General features: G+C 41.1%; 3 protein-coding genes and 1 long non-coding RNA gene across 4 annotated transcripts; 3 read left to right on the forward strand and 1 right to left on the reverse strand.

Annotated features, from left to right (window-relative positions):
* The first annotated feature begins 125 nt into the window (after positions 1 to 125).
* LOC130113744 (uncharacterized) lies at positions 126 to 2,677 on the forward strand. Its single transcript, XR_008810353.1, has 3 exons — positions 126 to 159; positions 830 to 866; positions 2,599 to 2,677. It is a non-coding gene; the product is annotated as an uncharacterized LOC130113744 (long non-coding RNA).
* A 954-nt stretch (positions 2,678 to 3,631) lies between these two features.
* Positions 3,632 to 11,221, forward strand: unc45a (unc-45 myosin chaperone A). Its single transcript, XM_056281579.1, has 19 exons — positions 3,632 to 3,801; positions 4,355 to 4,547; positions 4,723 to 4,898; positions 5,011 to 5,100; positions 5,244 to 5,411; positions 5,704 to 5,872; positions 6,024 to 6,194; positions 7,046 to 7,217; positions 7,388 to 7,688; positions 7,795 to 7,889; positions 8,062 to 8,203; positions 8,302 to 8,442; positions 8,617 to 8,744; positions 8,828 to 8,894; positions 9,001 to 9,114; positions 9,210 to 9,325; positions 9,768 to 9,885; positions 9,979 to 10,134; positions 10,293 to 11,221. Exons 1-19 carry the CDS (start codon positions 3,778 to 3,780, stop codon positions 10,563 to 10,565), a joined length of 2,814 nt encoding a protein of 937 aa, XP_056137554.1. The 5' UTR covers positions 3,632 to 3,777; the 3' UTR covers positions 10,566 to 11,221.
* Positions 11,222 to 11,382: 161 nt separating this feature from the next.
* Positions 11,383 to 18,148, forward strand: rccd1 (RCC1 domain containing 1). The gene is made up of 8 exons (XM_056282270.1): positions 11,383 to 11,682; positions 11,853 to 12,068; positions 16,728 to 16,893; positions 17,008 to 17,129; positions 17,213 to 17,314; positions 17,453 to 17,614; positions 17,706 to 17,735; positions 17,896 to 18,148. The coding sequence occupies exons 1-8, from the start codon at positions 11,454 to 11,456 to the stop codon at positions 18,051 to 18,053; spliced, it is 1,185 nt and encodes a 394-aa protein (XP_056138245.1). The 5' UTR covers positions 11,383 to 11,453; the 3' UTR covers positions 18,054 to 18,148.
* Positions 18,149 to 18,218: 70 nt separating this feature from the next.
* LOC130114286 (calcium and integrin-binding protein 1-like) lies at positions 18,219 to 20,448 on the reverse strand. Its single transcript, XM_056282124.1, has 7 exons — positions 20,315 to 20,448; positions 19,795 to 19,829; positions 19,533 to 19,632; positions 19,138 to 19,291; positions 18,740 to 18,858; positions 18,521 to 18,609; positions 18,219 to 18,442 (listed from the first exon to the last, which is right to left on the reverse strand). Exons 1-7 carry the CDS (start codon positions 20,366 to 20,368, stop codon positions 18,421 to 18,423), a joined length of 573 nt encoding a protein of 190 aa, XP_056138099.1. The 5' UTR covers positions 20,369 to 20,448; the 3' UTR covers positions 18,219 to 18,420.
* Positions 20,449 to 20,654: the final 206 nt, after the last annotated feature.

Consider the following 20,654-nt stretch of genomic DNA (forward strand, 5'->3'; position numbering starts at 1 on the left):
ACATATTCATCCCTCTTGCAACCCCCCCCCCTCACACACACACACACACACACACACACACACACACACACGCTTTGTAACTACGTCCTTTACCGAGCTGTGTCTATAGCGCAAAGGCGGAAAAGATAATCTGCTCCTTAGTGTAGAGTTGCCTCAAAGGTAAATATTTACCACCCAGCTATTCGGCTTGTCTTCTCTGTCTGTGATCGCGGCAGCTCTATGACTAGTGATTGCTGAAAAATCAAATTCAAAGCTGTGATAAAGTAACCTTTAATACTTTTATTTAATAATTTTATTTCAAGCATCTCTCTTGTGTGCGCGCGCGCGCTCTCTGTCTCTCTCTCTCTCGTATTATCAGAAGAAATTCTGTAGTTGACACAGATGTATACATAAAATTATTTCTGTATACGTTTATTTATAAATTCCATCAATCATCCACTGCCCGGAAGGAGGTGCAACTAGCAGATGTTACGCTGGCACAGCGCATTATTGGGCTTCCGTGTCTGTCTCGTTGCATCACCAGTACACGGAAATGGAGAGACAGCAAGCCCTGCCACGATGTGAGCCAACCCTTGCTGCAGAAATCCTTGCAAATACAGAATTTATCCCGGCACATCTCACGCACGCAAAATCCACATCGCATTACATGCTCGTTGTGTAATGTGGTCCTATACATACATTGTGGCTGTGTAATTTGGTTTAATATAATCAGTAGGCTGCCTAGTTTTATGACTGTAGGCTATAAATGCTTTGAGCATGGCATTTATAAACTGTTTGATTTCCACTGGGGCTATCCATATGGTGATGTGATGCTGTCATTTCTTAACAGTGAGATGACAGTGAAATAAAAGTGAACTGACAGCAAGGTAAGCACTATGGCAATGCACCCATTCATTTCACATCAAGGGTGGCCTACAGTTTCACACACAGAACAAAAACTGTAAATGTCAGCTTAGCACCCAGTTGAATCATTAACAGAAAATGTAGGTGTGCTTGCCAAAACTACTGAAAAATGAATCATATAAATTTGAATAACTTAGAGTTATTGATATGCAGCCCACATTCAAAGTGCATGGAGTGACTACCCCTCTCTTGCTTTTCATATATTTTATTTCAATACACGTCAGAATGTTCATATAAAAAGACAGTGGGCAGAATGGATACAAAAAAAACCAAAACAGAAACCAAAACAACGTTGAGCAAATTGTGCAGGAAGTTTTCACCAATACCAAAGAAATATAGATTAGATGTTTTACATAACAAAACTGAATTATCAACCTTACTGGCCAACAGACAGCCAGACAGATAGACAGACAGATAGATAGATAGATAGATAGATAGATAGATAGATAGATAGATAGATAGATAGATAGATAGATAGATAGATAGATAGATAGATAGATAGATAGATAGATAGATAGATAGATAGATAGATAGATAGATAGATAGATAGATAGATAGATAGATAGATAGATAGATAGATAGATGGATGGATGGATGGATGGATGGATGGATGGATGGATGGATGGATGGATGGATGGATGGATGGATGGAGAGAGAGAGAGAGAGAGAGAGAGAGAGAGAGAGAGAGAGAGAGAGAGAGAGAGAGAGAGAGAGAGAGAGAGAGAGAGAGAGAGAGAGAGAGAGAGAGATCACCTCCTCAGTTACCTGTTCACTCACTTTCCCTAATTGTTTTATACGACAGCTCCATTGCTAGCACAGCTTCATGGGCAAATAATTTCAAAAAGCATTCTCTGTGGATGGCAAGACTCAAATTTGAATTTTAAAGTTTACATTTATTTTCTTATAGGGTGAGCCACTTCTTTCTTTCTCAGTGTTTATAAATCACCATGGAACCTTTTGATAATTCCTCACCGCATGATAAATTTTAGATGTATTTGTATGTAATGTAATGATGATGACCTTTGTGTTCTTAATTTTCTCGGCAATAGCGGGTAATGCTCTGTGAGGGATACTATTACCACCAGGGTTATTATACGCTAGACTGCTTCCTGAGCAATTTGATCCATCGTATTGCCACTGAGTGGGAGAGAAACCTAAACAGTGTCCTACAATCATCATGCCAGTAAATCCTTAAAACCAACTTGACTCCACTGGGCTGCAAAGAAGCACCAGACATGTTAATGACAACCCTAGAGGCCCAGTGATGTGCAACAAGACGCACTGTTTCTAAGTAGGGAATTAAAACGTTTTCATCATGTTGATGGGTCATCTGCTTGACCTTTTTGTAGTAATAGGAGCTTAGCTGAGACTTAAATTATTCATTAACAAGCTATTTTCAAAATAAGAAATAGATGGGATTTTCCCCTGCTCTGATCTTGAAATGCGGTTTAGCAGTCCCTGCTTTTAACTAACCAAACATTAACCCTAACTATTTCCATGTCTGGAAACAGCTTTGAGAACACTATGTAGGATTTAGATGTATATAGGATCTTATTAAGTATCTAAAGTGAGATATGGTGCCTGAATGCATATCAGCACTGCTGGTATCTTATTTGGAAAACACAACTCTCACACAACACTGTTGTCTTGAAAGGAAAATGTTTAAACAGCTGGTTTTTGTTTTTGACACTCCAGGAACAGGCCCCCTTTCCAGACTTTGGCTCGTCATCTCTAAAGTTTCCTGGTGCTGGCTCTAACTGTTGTAGATCTTCACTGATTATTTCCTTTAAGAGTTTCTACAATAACATCAGCACTTGGGGAAATATGTCAACTGTCCATGCAGGATATCTGACCCTATCCTCTAACAAGTCATAGATCTGCCAAGCACGACGACCAATGAGAACCCCCGTATCTCGAGGCAAAAGAGAACACTCAACAATGGGGGAGCCACGTTACTCCTTTGAAGAGGGAGACGTCTCTGGGGGTTGATTCAGGGAGCACGTCAAGCAGCAACCTCATTTCAGTAACTTGACCCGAAGAGAGACAAGAATGCAAACACTGTAGATCTCAACTTAACATGCAACATGTCTAATCATTACCCCCCCTCCCCCAAAAAAGAGACTAATTGTATGAATAATTTGTGTCCCAATTCTGTCCCCCTAATCAGAAGAAAATGGTGACTATACTTCAAACTGAGCAAGTTTAGAGCCTTGCCTACATCCAAAGTCAAGCAAAGTCAATTTTATTTGTATTGCCCAATAATACAAATTACACATTTTCCTCAAGGGGCTTTACAGCAACACAACATCGTGTCCTTAGACCCTCGCATCGGAAGAAACAGCTCCTTAAAAAAGCATTTAACAGGGGGAAGAAAAAATAGGAAAAAACCTCAGGGAGAGCAAAAGTGCGTTCACTGGAAATGTATACGGCACAGCTTTTTATTTTTTCAGTGTGAAATGGCACAGTACAGTGTATCTTGATATGGTCAAAGGGTTAATGCCTCAGAAAAGGTGTCATCTTTCAGACCACTCAGTTTTTAAATGAGATTGGTGCGATACAAAATAAAACATATCTTGCACTCTGCTCGTAAACCAGGCGCCGGATTGTTTCACAGGATGGAAACGTAACCAAATAAAGCGCGAAGCGAGATAGAGACTGTGACTTGGTGGACTGGAACTTTATCCCTTTTTCGGTCATGTGGTGTTGTGTGGTAGGCGGGGCTTGGTCTTCGCGTCATCATCGTGTTCCCAGTACCAGGAAGCATAGCGACAGCTAATAATGTTTGACAGAAATTCGTGGTTTTCACGAATTTAGGAATAAAATAGAAGATCACATCGTTTAACGCCATATCGCATTTCGTTTGCCGCCTTGAAAATGAATGTCAATGGAAAAGAAAAGGTAAGGCAACAAAAAGTCTTTATAAACTAGACCTGTTCAAATATTGATATCTAGCTAGTCACACTCTGACCACACAGACCATGTTAATGTAGATAGATAGATAATAGATAATTTTACTAGCCACACGATCAAGGCCGGCGGAATTTGTTTTTGGTACACTTTACATTTTACACTCTGCAGCACAATACATACATGGACAATAACAGACATCTCACATATTATCACAGACAATACAGTTACACAATAACAGAAATAAACATATCAGGCATACAGGTGGTATTTATGCCAGTGGTGTGTGAGGAGGGACTATAGGGAGGAATTCAGAGTCCTTATGGCTAGGGGGAAAAACTTTGCGAAGCGTTTAGTCTTGGTTGACAGTGACCTGTAGCGCCTCCTAGAAGAGGCGATGAGCAGGATGCGAGAGGTCGGAGGGGATCTTCTTCTTACAGTCGTGTATGTACAGTCGTGTATATGTAGTAACGCTACATAGCAAAGGCAATGTTAGTAAAATTTGTGTCACACTATGCCCCCGGTCTCTTGCCTTTTAACCTAGGATTCTGCAATCCTGAGGGAGGAGGGGAACACCTTCTTCAAGGCAGGTGACATCGAGGGTGCTCTATGTTGTTACACCAAGGCGCTTCGACTGAGTGATAGTCAAACAGAGAGTGCTGTTCTGTATCGCAACCGCTCTGCCTGCTATCTTAGACTGGAGGATTACACCAAGGCAGAGGCTGATGCATCCAAAGGTAGGAATGAATGTAATCCACTGGATATTGTGGTTTTACACATACCATGTCATACACCATCCACAGGCAACAAAAGCTATGTGTCCTAGTATCTATGTTTCATAATTAATTCAATTTCGTAGCGATTATAGATGTGCATAGTTATATTTGATGTCACGGCTTCCTCTCTCCTCAGCTCTCGATACCGACCCAGGTGATGTGAAAGCCAGGTTCCGAAGGGCCCAGGCTCTTCAGAAACTAGGTCGGCTCGACCAGGCATTCCTGGATGCTCAAAAATGTTCCCAGCTAGAGCCTAAAAACACAGCTTTCCAGGATATACTCAGACAACTGGGAACACAGATACAGCAAAAGGTTACATTTCTTTTTGTGGTGTAGTGGGTAGGAAATGATGCTGGGGGCTTATCTGTTATTTGAGACTATATTTTGAAGGAGCTAAAAAGTGTCTATTCTCTCAACCCTGCAGTCGGTGCAACTTAACTCCACAGATGCTCGTGTGGAGCAAATGTTCTCTCTCCTCCTAGATTGCTCTACAAAAGATTCAGATAAGCATAAAGTAAGAACTGCTCATAAGTCAGACCCAATGATGCTACTGTGGGACATCAATATATCAGTATTTACAATATTGATTTTATTTACGTATCTTTAAAGCTTTGTTTCAGTTTTAGAAAACTCAGCCTATCCTTTCATCAATTTCAGGCTGCTCAGAATCTAGTGGTGTTATCTCGAGAGGAGGCAGGAGCAGAGCAAATCTTCCGTAATGATGGTGTGAAGCTTATTCAGAGGCTACTGGCATTGAAGGAGGAGGAAGTGGTCCTGGCTGCTGTCAGGACCCTGGTTGGATTGTGCACAGGACATCAGTCAAGAGTAAGTGCTTGTTGTCCAAATAAAATATTGCTAAGTCAGTTTAACCATAGCTTTGCTTTTTCTTGTGAAATGTATCATTCTTGTGCTGTGTGCAAGTAGATAAAATTATATTTATCTAGTGGTATCCCAATCAACTGTCATTTTTGCCTCTTGCAGTTCTCACTCCCCATCAATCCAGTTTAGGCATACTTGTAAATTCAATAGTAAAAGAAAATGGAGAGCTAAGTCTTTTGTGCAGATAGTAATTGGTAATTTTGGAGATTTTTTTTAATGTCCATTCCCTTGCTCTCAGACTATGGCCATAGTGAATGAATTGGGGATGGAGCAGCTGTGTGCAGTTATGGGGTCAGGCGTCTCCTCAGTGTCACTGGCTGCCTGCCACCTGCTGCAGGTTATGTTTGAGGCACTGACCGAAGGCATGAAGAGAGAGGTCAGAGGCAAGGAAGAGGCCATTCTTCCCGGTGAGAATGGAATCTAATTATGTTTATGTATCTTAGAGCCAAACATGAAAGTAGACTGATAAAGGGTTTCCCCTGCGTGTCATATTTTATACTGCATTCTCAAATTGTTCACAGTCTGTAATTGTTAAATAACTGAGTGAATTATATACAGAACCATCAAAAGAGCTACGTTCCATGCTGCGGCACTTGTTGGAAATGATGCCAGCATCCACTGTGTCTGGGCCTGGTAGAGACAGTGCCATTAACCTCCTGGTCAAACAAGTACCCCGCAAGTCCCAAAAAAATCCAGACAACTCCCTCACACTATGGGTGATTGATCAAGGTAGGAGACATATTTGTACACATGCGAGAGTTTTTCACATCCGTAGATGCTGTAAATGATTGACATGGATAGGATCAGGTTGTATTATATTTTCACTGTTATTAATTCCATCATTACGGTGAGGACATTACTGTGGATTTACTTTACCAGAAATTCTACTTGGCCCCCTAATCCACCAGCCAGGAACATCTTATAAAGTCCCTCACTCTCCCTCATCAGTCAACCTCTATGCAACCTGTTTCATATCAGTATAGTTAGAAAGAGAAGCTGCTCAGGTGGCATAGCGATCTATTCCGTTGCCTACCAACATGGGGCTTGCCGGTTTGAATCCCCATGTTACCTCCTGCTTGGTTGGGTGTCCCTACGGACACAATCGGCTGTGTCTGCGGGTGGGAAGCCGGATGTGGGTATATGTCCTGGCTGCTGCACTAGCGCCTCCTCTGGTCAGTCAGAGCACCTGTTTGGGGGGGGGGGGGGGCTGAGGAGAATAGCGTGATCCTCCCACATGCTACATCCCCCTGGCGAAACTCCTCACTGTCAGGTGAAAAGTGGCTGGCGACTCCACATGTATCAGAGGAGGCATGTGGTAGTCCACAGCCCCCCCTGGCTCAGCAGAGTAGGTGGAGCAGCGACCGGGATGGCTCGGAAGAGTGGGGTAATTGGAATTGGCCATGTACAATTGGGGAGAAAAGGGGGGGAAAATCCCCCCCAAAAAAAGGAAAGAAAGAAAGAGAAGAAAGAAAATTTCCCTGAGTTTAAATCCTTTTTTAAAATGCCTGCAAAAGCGTGACTTAAGGTCAACAGGTTTTCCTGTCATGACTGATGCATGTGCATGGCCACTCTTCCCACAGGGCTGAAGAAGATCCTGGAGGTGGCAGGGACAATTCCTGAGATTTCAAAGGGCCCACCTCTCACAGACAATTCCCACATGAGCTGCTCTGTGTTGCTTAGTAAACTTTTTGATGACCTTAGAGGTGACAAAGAGAGAGAGAACTTCAACAAACTGTGCGAAGAATATGTACAGTAAGTTGACTGCCTTGTTGGACTTTACTAGTTTCTGAAGCTCAGTTTGCATTAATAAGTCTACAATTTGTAAACAAGAACATTTAGGCATTGGCAATTAACTACAAAAACATTTACCTCTGTATTTTGCAACTAACTTCTAACCTCAAGGAAAATGTTTTTCTGCACAGGCAATATTTCAACCGCCCTGGTCTCGAGAACAAGCTGCATGCCATCCAGACGGTATCAGTACTCCTCCAAGGACCAAGCGACGTGGGAAACAGAATGCTGGAGATGTCAGGAATGATGGATGCAGTCATCTCTCTGTGTGCCTCTAAGGATGTAAGTCATCAGCAGGTAGCAGTGGAGGCCCTCATCCATGCGGCAGGCAAGGCCAAGAGAGCATCCTTCATCACAGCCAATGGTGTTGCACTTCTCAAAGACCTGTACAAGAATAGTGAGAATGATAGGATACGTGTGAGGGCTCTAGTGGTAAGTGAACAAAAAAAATAAGCTAAGCACAATTTTAAATTAGTGTGACAAAAAGGAGTCGAGCATAATCAAAGTGATAATTGTTTTTTGGGGGGGCTTTATACAGGGTTTGTGCAAATTGGGATCAGCGGGAGGAACAGATTTCAGCATGAAGCAGTTTGCAGAAGGATCCACCCTGAAACTCGCCAAACAATGCCGGAAGTATGGAATGCCTGTGTATTAATTTTTTTTTGTGTCAAAAGACGTGGGTACATTAAGAGTAACATATTATGATTGATCCTTTATAAAATGTATAACATGAATATAAACAACAGATGAAGAAGGCTTTTCTGTCTTTACAATAAGAGATGATCTATACCGCTTTCTGTGTCAGGTGGCTGTGTAATGAGTCGCTTCCCCCAACATCTCGTCGGTGGTCTGTAGATGGTCTTGCATACCTCACCTTTGATGCTGATGTGAAGGAAGACTTGGTGGAGGACAAAAATGCTCTACAGGCCATGTTCGAGCTAGCTAAGGTTGAGCTCTTCCATGTATTTACCTAAAATTTGAATTTACTTATGTCTTGCTACAGAAATGTTGTAAATGGCTGTTTTTTAAATATATATTCTTGCAGTCTGATGATAAGACTGTGTTGTTTGCGGTGGGCTCCACACTCGTGAACTGCACTAACAGCTATGATGTGGAGAAACCAGACCCTCAGCTGGTGGAGCTGGCGAAGTATGCAAAGCAGCATGTACCAGAGGAACACCCTAAGGTGCTGTTCCAGTCATTCTTTTACATAGCAGACCTTCCTCCATAAGAAAAGCATTCAGTATCTCAGAATAGTTGCACTGAAAAGCCTTGCTTGTTTCAGTAGGTGTATTGCAATTTATGCATTTTTTTTTGTCTTTCAAGTTATTTCATGAGTTTGTTCTCTTAAATGTATTAGGATGCATCCTCCTTTGTGGAGAAGAGGCTGTTGAAGCTGCTGGAAGCTGGTGTGGTGTCTGCATTGGTGTGTATGGTCAAACAAGAGAGTCCTGCCCTGACCGAGTCTTGCAGGGAGTGTATTGCCAGGTAGACTATCTATTGTTGTAACTCTGTCACTTGTGGTTGCAGTTTTGTTATTCAGTCTGTCTCATTTTAATTTCTCACTGTAGGGTGTTCTTGGCTTTGGTAGAACGACAGGAAGACAGAGGAACAGTGGTGGCACAGGGTGGAGGAAAGGTTGAAAATTCATCATGTATACATGTCACAGATGGCTACATTGGTCTACTGAGAATTTCCTGACTTATAGCAGTCTCATATCAATTTGTAAACCTTGATTCCCCAGGCTCTCATTCCACTGGCATCTGAGAACACAGATGTTGGTAAAATCAAAGCTGCACAAGCTCTGGCTAAAATAACCATCACATCAAACCCCGAGATTGCCTTTCCAGGGGAAAGGGTGAGAGCCCATGCATTATTTAGCCTCTTCAGTAAAATCTATAAATTTAGAAAAAGCGAATTTTTAACATACCATTGTCTCATTCGTGTTATTAGATCTATGAAGTGGTCCGTCCCCTCGCCAGTCTTCTCAGTATGGATTGCTCCTATCTGCAGAACTTTGAGGCACTCATGGCCCTAACCAACCTGGGTGGCATCAGCGAGAGACTCAGGTCAGCCACAAGGGGGGAGTCTCTCCTGAGAGGAAATACACATGATGCATGGACAGACAAATAGAAAAGGATTTAACACAAATTGCACTTATGAAATTGTAAGAAGAGGGTTTTTAGTAGGCTATCATGTCCCTTTTAACTTTTTAAAGGTTTTCAGGAGGAAGTCAACGAATTTTCTTAATAATACGTTCATGTGTAGGAATAGAAACACTGAAAAAAGAAACTGAATGAACTTTTCAATATAATTTTGAAGAAAAGAAGCTTCAGTGCTTCCTCCATTACTTTTAAAAGCATTGTTAAAAACTCCAAAATATACAGCTCCTTTTCTTTTTGGAAAGTTATCAATCTGGCATTGACTTTTTTTAATTACACGTTTTTTACACAGAACATAGTTACACATATTGAGTATGTGACTTTACTAACAAAGTATATTGTTTCAAAGGCAAAAGATCTTAAAGGAGAAGGCTGTACCAAAAATCGAAGGCTACATGTTTGAGGAGCATGAGTTGGTCCGAGCAGCTGCCACAGAGTGCATGTGTAACCTGGTTCTAAACACGGAGGTAAAACAAACACACTACACAGTGACCGTCTGACATTAAACAGTGTAACAGTAAAGCTGTGATAGCGATGGGTCTCTCGCGTTTGGTCTTCAGGTGCAGAAGCTGTACGTGGCCACAGGGAATGACCGCCTGAAGCTGCTTGTGCTTTACTGTGGGGAGGAGGATGAGAGGCTGAGAAAAGCTGCTGCAGGAACATTGGCTATGCTGACTGCAGAGCAGCCCGAGCTATGTGCCCGCATCCCTGGAACAGTAAGTATATCCCTGCAAAGCATGAGAAGAGGGTAACACACACTCACCTTCTACCCCTCCATCTCACATATTTGCAGGGCATGCACAAGTACAACAACAACAATGCTCAATTCCATGTACTTGGCTCCCTTGTAAGTCTTATTTTATTTTCTCTCCAGACGACCCACTGGCTAGAGATCCTGCAGGCACTACTACTTAGTGACATATTAGACCTGCGTCACCGTGGTGTAGTCATAGTTCAAAACTTGATGCAGGCAGAGAAGAGTCTGGCTGAAACCCTCATGGAAAGTGAGGCATTGGAAATTCTCACTGTCCTGGCAAAGGGAACAGAAGCTGCACGAGACCCTGTCTCCAAGATAGCCCAGTGCTGTCTGGACAAAGCCTTGGAGTATGAAATCATCAAGAGCAGAGACGGGGAAAAAAGTCATTAACCCTCTGGGCAAGAAGAGTGTGAATGGAATGTATAAGTACTTCTTGTATCTGGGACCAGTAAAGTCATTCCACCTTTGAGAACAATCCACTTTGGATAAGATGTGTACTGTCTGTCATTATTCTGAAATAATGATTTTGTCCTGTATAATTACCAAAAACATGGGAGGGAGAAGGCAAAGAAGATAATTGTTTACAAAGCAATAAGACATTTATTGAAAAAGGATTATGGAAAAACTGCCAAGTTCTGGCTGGCTGGTCATGTAGTAGATGCACTTTTGACTGTTATCGCACATGATTTCTCCATGAATCAGTTTGTGTGACTTAGAGGCGTAGTAATATACGTTAAGCAAGAGTGCATCACTCAATTTGGAAACCAAATGTTTTATACGTGCAGTGCTGGAGATGGCCTTTCCTTCATATGTGTGACCATGCTGCCTTTGTGTGTCTCTGTTATCTAAAAATGCTATGACATTTCTTTTACTTATCACACTACTTTTTTTAAAGTAACCCATCACATGAATATTTTTACTCATATCTTGAAAAGCACATTTTGATTTTGGTCACTATTTCTTGTGTCCTTTATTTTTTGTATTGTGCTTCACTACATTTCCATTTTTTGTGGTGTTAACCCCATCAACAGAGAAATAAAACGTATACCAAATATGTTTGTTGAATATTGTTGATTTTCTTGAACACACTCAGCAGCACTTGGTAACTGGAGAAGTAGGCAGGAGTCCTCCCGGAAGAAAAAAAAATCTTAAACCACTTCCGGTAACACGTTAGCGCATGCGCAAACCGCGCCGATGCATTGGCGTTTCAACCACGAACCTAAACGGTTGATTTGGCATGGTCCGATATTTCTCTAAAGGAGCCCTCCAGAAGTGCCAATGAACTGGTTTGGATTTGGATTTAACGCCTTTGGACAAATACGTGCCACTAAAGCTATATCAAGAGGAGAGAGTTGTACCGTTGAAGATGTGAAAGTGATTACTCCCACAAGTGTCGACAGCCGTGTGGATAAAGCTGAAGAAATAACTAGCTTCGAGAGTGCCTCCATAGCTAGCAAATGTAGTGTCAGATCAAGCTGGAGTCGGAGAGCAGCTTTGCATTTGCAAGGCGAGTTCAAATCTTATTCTACATACGAAAAACTACAGACTTAGTACAGAATACCACAAAATAAATCCTTGTTGCTTTGTATAGCCAGATTGAACTGTATATACTGCAGGGTTGTATGTATTGCAATTATAATTCACATTATTATTTATTAATAATAAACTTTATTTTAGGCGACAGTCATGTGTGGTTGTCAGGCTTTGGTGCTCAATTAAGGACTGGGTGCTGTGGCAGTTACATGAAGGAGAGCCGCGGCTGCAAGGATGCTCTGATCGGGGAGAGATATTTGACCCTTTCCTTTCCGGACAGAATCGAGTGCTGGGATCTCGAGCAAAATGAGAAGACACTTGTCTGGAGCATGGAAAGCAAAACATCACCAACTGAATCTGGTAATGTGTATTCAAGGGCTGTAGTCCGCCTATGAGAATCGGTTGGTCTTTTTTATCATAATGAGTGACTTTACTATTCTGAGCACAGGCTCTCATATTCCCGTGTTTTCCAACCTGGTCTTCAAGGACTCCTGTCCTGCAGCTTTTCATTGTTCAAATTCAAATCTTTTTCAAATGTCTTTATTTCGAACATGCAAAATAAAAGAAAAAATGACCAAGCATAAATAAAATATAAAAAACAACAAATGATAAGAATAAAACCAGAAAAATACAAGAATTCTTAATAGAGAATCCAACAAAAATTACATGTTCGAAAAGCAGCAGGAGGAAGTTACTGCTTATAATTTCCTGCCCCCCCTCTCTAATGCTCAATTAATAATCCTAAATAATGAACGTAGGTTTTTTACACATAGTATGTTATTCTCAATAGCTATCTCACAATGACTCAATAAAAAAAAGCAAAAGCAATAAAAACAACAAAAACAAAGAAAACAGTAACAATGATTTCCAAGAAACAACAATAACAGCATCCACCATGGGTGTCACGGTCATGAGAGCAGCACCCCCCCCATCCTTGTACTTCTTTAAAATATTTTTTGTACCTCTTTTTGAATTGATTTAAACTTGTGATTTCCTTGAGTTCTTCATCTAGACCATCCCACAAACTTACTCCATAATTTGAATTATACATACTTTTGCGAGTGGTATGAACACAGTGTTTCTTAAAATTAAATTTTCCTCTTAAATTGACCCCCCCTCTATCTGAGAACAATTGTTGTATGTTGCCAGGAAGTAGATTATATCTTGCTTTGTGCAACACTTGTGCAGTCTTAAATTCTACCAGGTCCATGAACTTCATAGCTCATGAATTTAAAAAGTTTGTTCGTATGTTCCCTATATCCTACGTTGTTTACTATCCTTACTCTTTTTTGTAGTGCACATAATGATTGTAAGTTGCTTTTGTAGGTGTTCCCCCATACCTCCACACTGTAGTTCAAATATGGCAATACAAGTGAACAGTACAGAATGTACAATGCTTTATGATCCAGAATGTGCCTTGCCTTTCCCAGAACTCAGAGTGCCTTGCCATTTTTATTCTCATGAATCTTATATGAGGTTTTCATTTTATGGTCAAGTATCGCACCCAGAAATTTATTTTCACATACTCTATCAATGTTAATATTGTTGAACCTTACTTCTACTTGTATGTCCATTTTACAATTTCCAAATAACATAAACTTAGTTTTGTTCAGATTTAATGATAATTTTTTTCTGTCAGACCACATTTTTAACTTTTTCATTTCAGCTGTGATCAACTCCAAAAGCTCCTGTAAATTCTCCCCAGAACAAAAAATGGTTGTGTCTTCTGCAAATAAAATGAATTTCAATAGACATGATACCTTACGGACGGCACGGTGGCACAGTGGTTAGTGCGGTCGCCTCACAGTAAGAAGGTCCTGGGTTCGAGCCCCGGGGTAGTCCAACCTTGGCGGTTGTTCTGTGTGGAGTTTGCATGTTCTCCCCGTGTCTGCGTGGGTTTCCTCCGGGGGCTCCGGTTTCCTCCCACAGTCCAAAGACATGTAAGTCAGGTGACTCGGCCATACTAAATTGCCCCTAGGTATGAATGTGTGTGTGTGTGTGTGTGTGTGTCGGCCCTGTGTGACAGTCTGGCAGCCTGTCCAGGGTGTCTCCCCGCCTGCCGCCCAATGACTGCTGGGATAGGCTCCAGCATCCCCACGACCCTGAGAGCAGGATAAGCGGTTCGGAAAATGGATGATGGATGATACCTTACATATGTCATTGATATCCATCCATCCATTATTCAAGCCGCTTATCCTGATCTGGGTCGCGGGGAAGCTGGAGCCTATCCCAGCAGTTATTGGGCGGCAGGCGGGGAGACACCCTGGACAGGTCCCCAGTCCATCACAGGGCTGACACAGTCACACCCAGGGACAATTCAGTATGGCCGATTCACCTGACCTACATGTCTTTGGACTGTGGGAGGAAACCGGAGCACCTGGAGGAAACCCACGCATAATAGTCATTATCCATTAAATAGATGCTTTTCCACTGCTTTTTATTTGTTGTGTACTTTGTCAAACCAAAAACTTTTCTGCCTCAAGCGACTATAATTTCTTGCATGACACTTGAGTGAATTTTTATTGAAATGCCGTTCAGTCCCATTCTCTAAAGTGATGCCTTGGTCAGAGGCACAGGCAGGAGTATTAACCTTAACATGCATTGTTATATATCACATTTCATCAGACGCTTTTCATTTTCATGACTGATGAGGAAAAAAAACTCAATCTTTTGTATGACTTTAACAAAATAAAACAAAAGATTGTAATTGTTCTGCTCAGCATTGTCATGGAAATGAAAAGTGTCTAAACATGTCTAAATGAATGTAAGTTATTGATTGTCGTTGATATATACAGAACAAATAATTTAGGGCCTAATACTGAGTCCTGTGGGACTCCACAAGTAATTGTCATGTCAAGTATTCACCTTATTCCTAGCCCCCATGATGCCGTGCGTGAATTATGGGCGCGACTTCCGGTGCGTCCTGTCACTGAACCGGAACTGGTGTTTTACCATGGTAACAGTACACTAACCCTCTTTTGTATTATTAAATTTCTTTATTCTTCTTCTTATTTCTTATTATTAAATTAGAGCGATTTGTACGGTGTCTTATTCATTCACGAAGATCAGCCAAATTAGCTAATGATGTGGGAACAAAACCTCACGGAGCTCAAAAAGAGTGAAATAAGAATACCTTTGTCATCCGTAATAGATGGTTGGGAAGATGACATGAAGAAGTGGCCTCGTATCACGTACGGTAGCATTTTTAGCAATTTTGTTGAGTCTGTTGCCTGTGATGGTAAGGCAATGAGCAATTTAAAAAGCTCGGAGGCGAACCAATAGCTACACAGCAATAAAGTCAGCTGGGTGTTATTTAAGGATGTTGGAAACGACCTTGTCTACCTGAAAGCAGACAGAACCAAGTCAGAGCCTGCACGTATCTCATCATAAGGCTTGTAGTCATGCAGCAGCAATTCTGTGGAAGGTCCGTAAAGTAATGACATGAAAATTTTGATTTTATGGCGATATTTTTACAAACAAATTTACTGAACTGACAACTGTACTGTACTTAAATTAATCCTGTTGAGACAACGGAGTCTCGTTTTCAAGAGAGACCTGTCCTGGAACAAACACAAACAATACAGTACAACACTGAGTTACAGACAGACAGGTAGATCAGTACAAAAAAAAAACCCAGATGTATTTCTTCCGTAGTTATCAAGTCAAGCAGATGGAAAAGTACACAAAGATTGACGGAAATTAAATGTACACAAATTTAAAGTACAAAGTTCCGATAATATGAATTAATGATTAGTTCATATTATTTGAATGATCTGGAAAGGCAAATAATAAAAAATTTGGGCTTCTTTAAATAAACAATTTTAAACACTGTGCCTTACTTGTAGCTGTTGTCAGACTATTCTCTACTGCAAATAAGCACTCTAAACCAAGTGGTGGTGTATGGCGGACTAGGGTTGGCTAATCAGAATCTAACTTGCACACAGACATCAGGATACAAAGCCTAGGTTTAATATTTTCAAAATAAATATTCTGTATCTGTTGGTTAAAATGGGGAAAGAAATTAGCACCTGCCAAATAAAGGGTAACGTTAAATGGCCATGGCAAGTAAAAATCTAAGGTCACCTGCCTGTCACCATGGCAGACAGGTTTTTCTTATACTAATATTTTTTAAAACAATGCTTAAAAAACGGGGGGGGGGCCCAAAACATGGTGTAAACAAAGCTAGCAAACTAGTCGACATCACATCAATTTACCTGCTGTGACATAATGAGTCCTGATGAGTCGGCGTCGCTTCTTCACAGGTGGCCTCTTGTAACCCAGAAAGTGTTGGGTAAGGGTTATCCAGCATTGGCTTCTTATCAACAAAGTGAGACGAGCAAACATAAAGAATTTGAGGGGGCTTTTTTTAGCCAATTTCTTTTTGCCTCGTCGTCCTGTGGAAGGTGATGGAAAGTGTACCATCGCTGACAGGAACAGTCTGATTTAGTTTTAGGCTTATGATCAAAGCACTCCCGTTTAAGCCACTCATTAAGTTTCGTCTGGTTGTATGTACAACCACGAACAGCACATGTTGTCCCTGAGCTCAGTAACGACATTTTATATGTAGGTTAGCAACTTTTACCATCTTTTTTTTAAACACGAACAGCAATAGCTAACACTTATTCAGCCAAATCTGCCGCCGGTCTGTGCTACTGCGTCTGCCGAACACCGGAAGTATTACCCATAATTGTTTCCCTGGTGAGCCCCCCAGGGAACTCGTGGATAGAGATACATCGAGGGCCTCATCTCAGGGTTTTATTCAACAGATCTGATGGAAACGCACCTTAATTCACATGACTTTTTGTGACATTTGATAATTTGCTTGGATGGAAACATGACCGCTGAATGCCCTCTAGTTAGACCTTTTTAGACCTTTCGTTTTTAGGGGGGTAGATCAAAAACCCTACCTGACTCTCCCGTGGCTGCACTCACGGCATTAGTCTCCCTAATTTGACAGTTGCAAGAATTGTTTGATTGGTCAGCGTTTCAACTCAGCACCTTGTCATTTTTTTATTGCAGGATCCTCGCTTACTCTCCCATTAGTCCCTGGGGGATACATAGCTGCAAAACCTCCCTTCTATCACCCCCTCTCACCACAGCTGAAGGCTGTGAGTCTAGCATTGGGTGCTGAGCATGCCATCCTTCTCAGCGCTACTGGAGTTGTATACTCCTGGGGGTTGGGCAGGTAAAATTAATCCCCACGTTTGTCATTAGTTTTAATTTAGTAATACTCAAATTCATATTTTTGATAAACCACTTCGGCCCGTCTAATAATTCGTGTTGGTCTCCCTTATTTTAGTCATGGTCAGTTGGGGCATGAAAGTCTCACCTCTGAAGAGGAACCTAGGGCAGTGGAGGCGCTCTGGGGGATGCCCATGAGCTCTGTGGCGACTGGAGGCTGGCACTCTGCCTGCGTAAGTGGTAAGAGTCATACAAAGTCAAGTTGATAACAAAAATGTTAAAGCCCACAAATTGTTCTAACTGCAATCCACTTTTGTCTACAGCTGGAGGGGACCTTTACATATGGGGCTGGAATGAAAGTGGCCAGCTTGGACTTCCATCACAGGCTCTGAGGAAATTGCAGCAGAAGAGAAGCCAAGAGCCAGGTTTTCATTTAACACTAACTCTGCACTATTTTAGAAATAATTATAAGATAAATAAGATTACAGATTGCCTGTGATGCTAGTAGCTGTTAGTAATTTGATTGTTCAACAATAGAAATAAGTATTGACTGTACTGAACAGCAACAGTGTGCCCAGATGCTCGCTCATCAACATGCCAAGAGGAAGAGAAACCCACAGAGGTGTTCATATCCATCCAGGCATTTCCAGCTCTTTTGGATATCACTGAGTCATGTGAAATCAGTAAGGTCAGCTGTGGGTCCCGGCATACTGCTGCAGTAACAAGTAAGAAATCATCCGTGAGAATTTATGCTTGACTCTGGTAAATAACAGTCTGTGTCACTGTGATCTTAATCTATTTCTTTTCATCTTTTAGCAACAGGTGACCTCTACACTTGGGGATGGGGTAAGAGTTTGCATCTTAAACTGAAATCTGATATATTCGTATGTCTTGAAGTATTATAGTTTTCATGCTGTAAATATTCCCAGTGCCTTGAGCAATCAAATAAATTACTAATAAAAGGATTGTTTGATTTTTCTGCTCACTTTTTGCGTCCTTGTTTCAGGCGAATATGGCCAGCTAGGACACAAGACTTTAATGAGCTCAGATGAACCGCGGCCTGTCGATTTCTTCAGGGATCATGGGCTGCATGTGGTGGATGTAGTATGTGGCGAATGGACCACATTTTCTGCTGTGGCTAAAGATGAATTAATTCATTCTTAAAATAAAAATTGCTGCCTCCCCTAGGTAATGAATGGACACTGGACCTTGCTCTATGTGACATGCTGTAAATACTCATTACTAATTGCTAAGACTGAATAAAATATTGTAGATATGAATTCTTTGTCCCTTTAGTGTGTACTGAATAATACAACAAAAAAAGTAAGACATTTGTTTTTTTATTTCACTTCTACACATAATTAAAAAACAAGTAGGAAAGTTAAATTTCACAAATCATGTAAAACAGTTAAAACCCAAAGGTAGATATAAATTAAGGCAAATCTCTAAAATTGCTCTAATATAATTCAAAACAGCATGTGAAGTATGAGTATCAAAGTGCAAATCAAATTCAATAGCCTCCTTTGCGTCTTCACAGCACAATCTTGAAAGAACTGCAGAGAAAATGAATAATTGTCACACTCAACACAAAAAACCCCCGTAATATATTGTGTGAAAACAATTATATTCACCTGACAAAATCCGGTGATCTTGAAATGACATGTTGGAACTCTGACAGGTTTACCGTTCCATCCTTGTCAATGTCAGACTCTTCGAGAATCTAAAATTGGATGAAGAAACCACCCGTTATGTCAACATAAGAATGAACCCTAGAACCATCCTTTAACCAGCCAATTTGCCACTGTTATTGTCATTTCATCTTTGGAGATGGGGAGCTGCAATGAACTCACATTGCTTATGAGCTGTCTCATTTCATCGGGGGTAAGTCTTGTATCGTCTGTCTCCCCAGTAAGGCAGTTAACTAGTTTCTCCAGGTCCCCCCCATCCAGCGTCCCATCATCATCAAAGTCTAGGGAAAAAATGAAAACGGCTCCCGTCAAACAATTCTAATACCACTAAAATGGTACTTGATATGAACGTCCATCCATCCAAGCCGCTTATCCTGCTGTCAGGGTCGCGGAGATTCTAGAGCCTATCCCAGCAGTCATTGGGCGGCAGGTGGGGAGACACCCTGGACAGGCCGCCAGGCCATCACAGGGCTTTATTTGGACAATGGAACCAATATATATATATATATATATATATATATATATATATATATAAGATATGAATGTAAAAACTAAATTACCAAAAATGCGGAATGCATAGTGGGACTTTATTTCCATAGTAGCAGAGTCACTGAAAGCACTAAGAAGGTCCAGGAAGTCCTCGAAAGACAGACTTCCATCCTTCACTTCAGATGTTGAGAATACCCGGCAGATTCTGTTCCGAAAAGGGTTGGACTGTGGGAGTGAGTACAAAGAGCAGGAACAAGTACAAAGGTCAACAAAACACAAGAGGTTCAGAAAGCCTGAAAGGCCTTTGAGCATTTTTCCCTACTTAAGGCACCAGAGCACACAAAGCACAGAGGAAATAGAATCTGAATAATGTTTTAATCGGCAAGTGAAAACCACCAAACTCTGGTATTTCATACTCCTTTCTTTCCTCACATATGCAGCCTATTTTCAAATCACATCCCTTCACCTTGAGTTCTGGAAGTGCAAGCATAGTCTCCATCGGTACCCTGGCGTTAGGAAGGGCTTTGTCCTCTTTGGAGAGTAGCTCAGTGAATCTCTTGTGAGCACTAAACAAAACAAACGTAACAAATTTCTTATTCATCAACATAAGCAATGTCTAAGCAGAGTTAAATATATGTAAATAAGTACAAATTACTTCCTTGCAGAAGGTTAAAAATAACAGTAAGGTAATGCAGAGAGGGGTTAAATGGCGTTAGTTATCTACTTACAGAAGAATTTCTTGTTTTGTTAAAAATGTCAACTCCTGAAAGCAGAAATAAATATATTAGAAATATCACTCAATTTTTTACATTGCGGCATTATTCCCGATCCCGGGGGAAATATTGTATCTCGGATCTTGCAGACATAAATTTTTTAAAAAAAAAAAAACAAATCGTAGGTGGATGGTCTACCTGGTTGTTTTTAAACGTGACTGTGGCTTCTCAACGAAACCCATGACTGAATAATATCATCGCAACAGTTAAAACTATATTATCCACCTCCTATGTATATCTCTGCATATAGCATAAAACTTTAAGCACGATGAAAACACAAAGCTGTCCTCATGGCTGAATCATATGCTAACGTTCATTGGGCTAATTAGCTTAGTAAAGGTGAGGTTATCGTTAATTTAACTTCATAATTTGCGAAATTAGCTAAACTTACTCCCAACTTTTTCCAAACACAAGCGAAGTAACAAGTCGAACGGCGTAAAGGCAATCGTCAGTCGTTAAGAGCAAGATAACTTACTTGATACTCTGAAAGCAAATCCTTCCCTAGTTGACTTGCTGTGGTTCCCATCATGTAATTTTCAAAATAATAAAAAAAGTTCTTCTACTTTACTTCGATCGCTTCTTCGCTGAGTATCAACCTACTTCCTTTTCCTGTATTTTAACTACGTAATGATCTCCATAGTGGTGTATCCAGGAAAAGTGCCGTTCCTCAAAACACCAGCAGGTGGCACAAAGCGATTAAAACCGCTGTTGAACTACCAACTCGAGACCTATGGGTCGAAGCAGGGGAGCGAGTGGGTCGCGGGGCCGCCCGCAATAAACACACTTTGTTTGGAGACGGAATTTAAAAGAAAAAA

The sequence above is a fragment of the Lampris incognitus genome, chromosome 6, assembly GCF_029633865.1.
Source record: "Lampris incognitus isolate fLamInc1 chromosome 6, fLamInc1.hap2, whole genome shotgun sequence".
In the NCBI taxonomy this organism is placed as follows: Eukaryota; Metazoa; Chordata; class Actinopteri; order Lampriformes; family Lampridae; genus Lampris; species Lampris incognitus.

What these genes read in the sequence shown, in the direction of transcription:
- unc45a (XM_056281579.1), top strand. Translation starts at nt 3,778, where the DNA reads ATGAATGTCAATGGAAAAGAAAAG. An exon ending in AAGATTCAGATAAGCATAAA is followed by an intron (nt 5,101 to 5,243) that starts GTAAGAACTGCT and finishes CATCAATTTCAG; the next exon opens with GCTGCTCAGAATCTAGTGGT. An exon ending in GGAAGAGGCCATTCTTCCCG is followed by an intron (nt 5,873 to 6,023) that starts GTGAGAATGGAA and finishes AATTATATACAG; the next exon opens with AACCATCAAAAGAGCTACGT.
- rccd1 (XM_056282270.1), top strand. Translation starts at nt 11,454, where the DNA reads ATGAACTGGTTTGGATTTGGATTTAACGCCTTTGGACAAATACGTGCC. An exon ending in GCATACTGCTGCAGTAACAA is followed by an intron (nt 17,615 to 17,705) that starts GTAAGAAATCAT and finishes TTCATCTTTTAG; the next exon opens with CAACAGGTGACCTCTACACT. An exon ending in CCTCTACACTTGGGGATGGG is followed by an intron (nt 17,736 to 17,895) that starts GTAAGAGTTTGC and finishes TCCTTGTTTCAG; the next exon opens with GCGAATATGGCCAGCTAGGA.
- LOC130114286 (XM_056282124.1), bottom strand. Translation starts at nt 20,368, where the DNA reads ATGATGGGAACCACAGCAAGTCAACTAGGGAAGGATTTGCTTTCAGAG. An exon ending in ATTTGCTTTCAGAGTATCAA is followed by an intron (nt 19,830 to 20,314) that starts GTAAGTTATCTT and finishes TTCTGCTTTCAG; the next exon opens with GAGTTGACATTTTTAACAAA. An exon ending in AGATCACCGGATTTTGTCAG is followed by an intron (nt 18,443 to 18,520) that starts GTGAATATAATT and finishes TTTTCTCTGCAG; the next exon opens with TTCTTTCAAGATTGTGCTGT.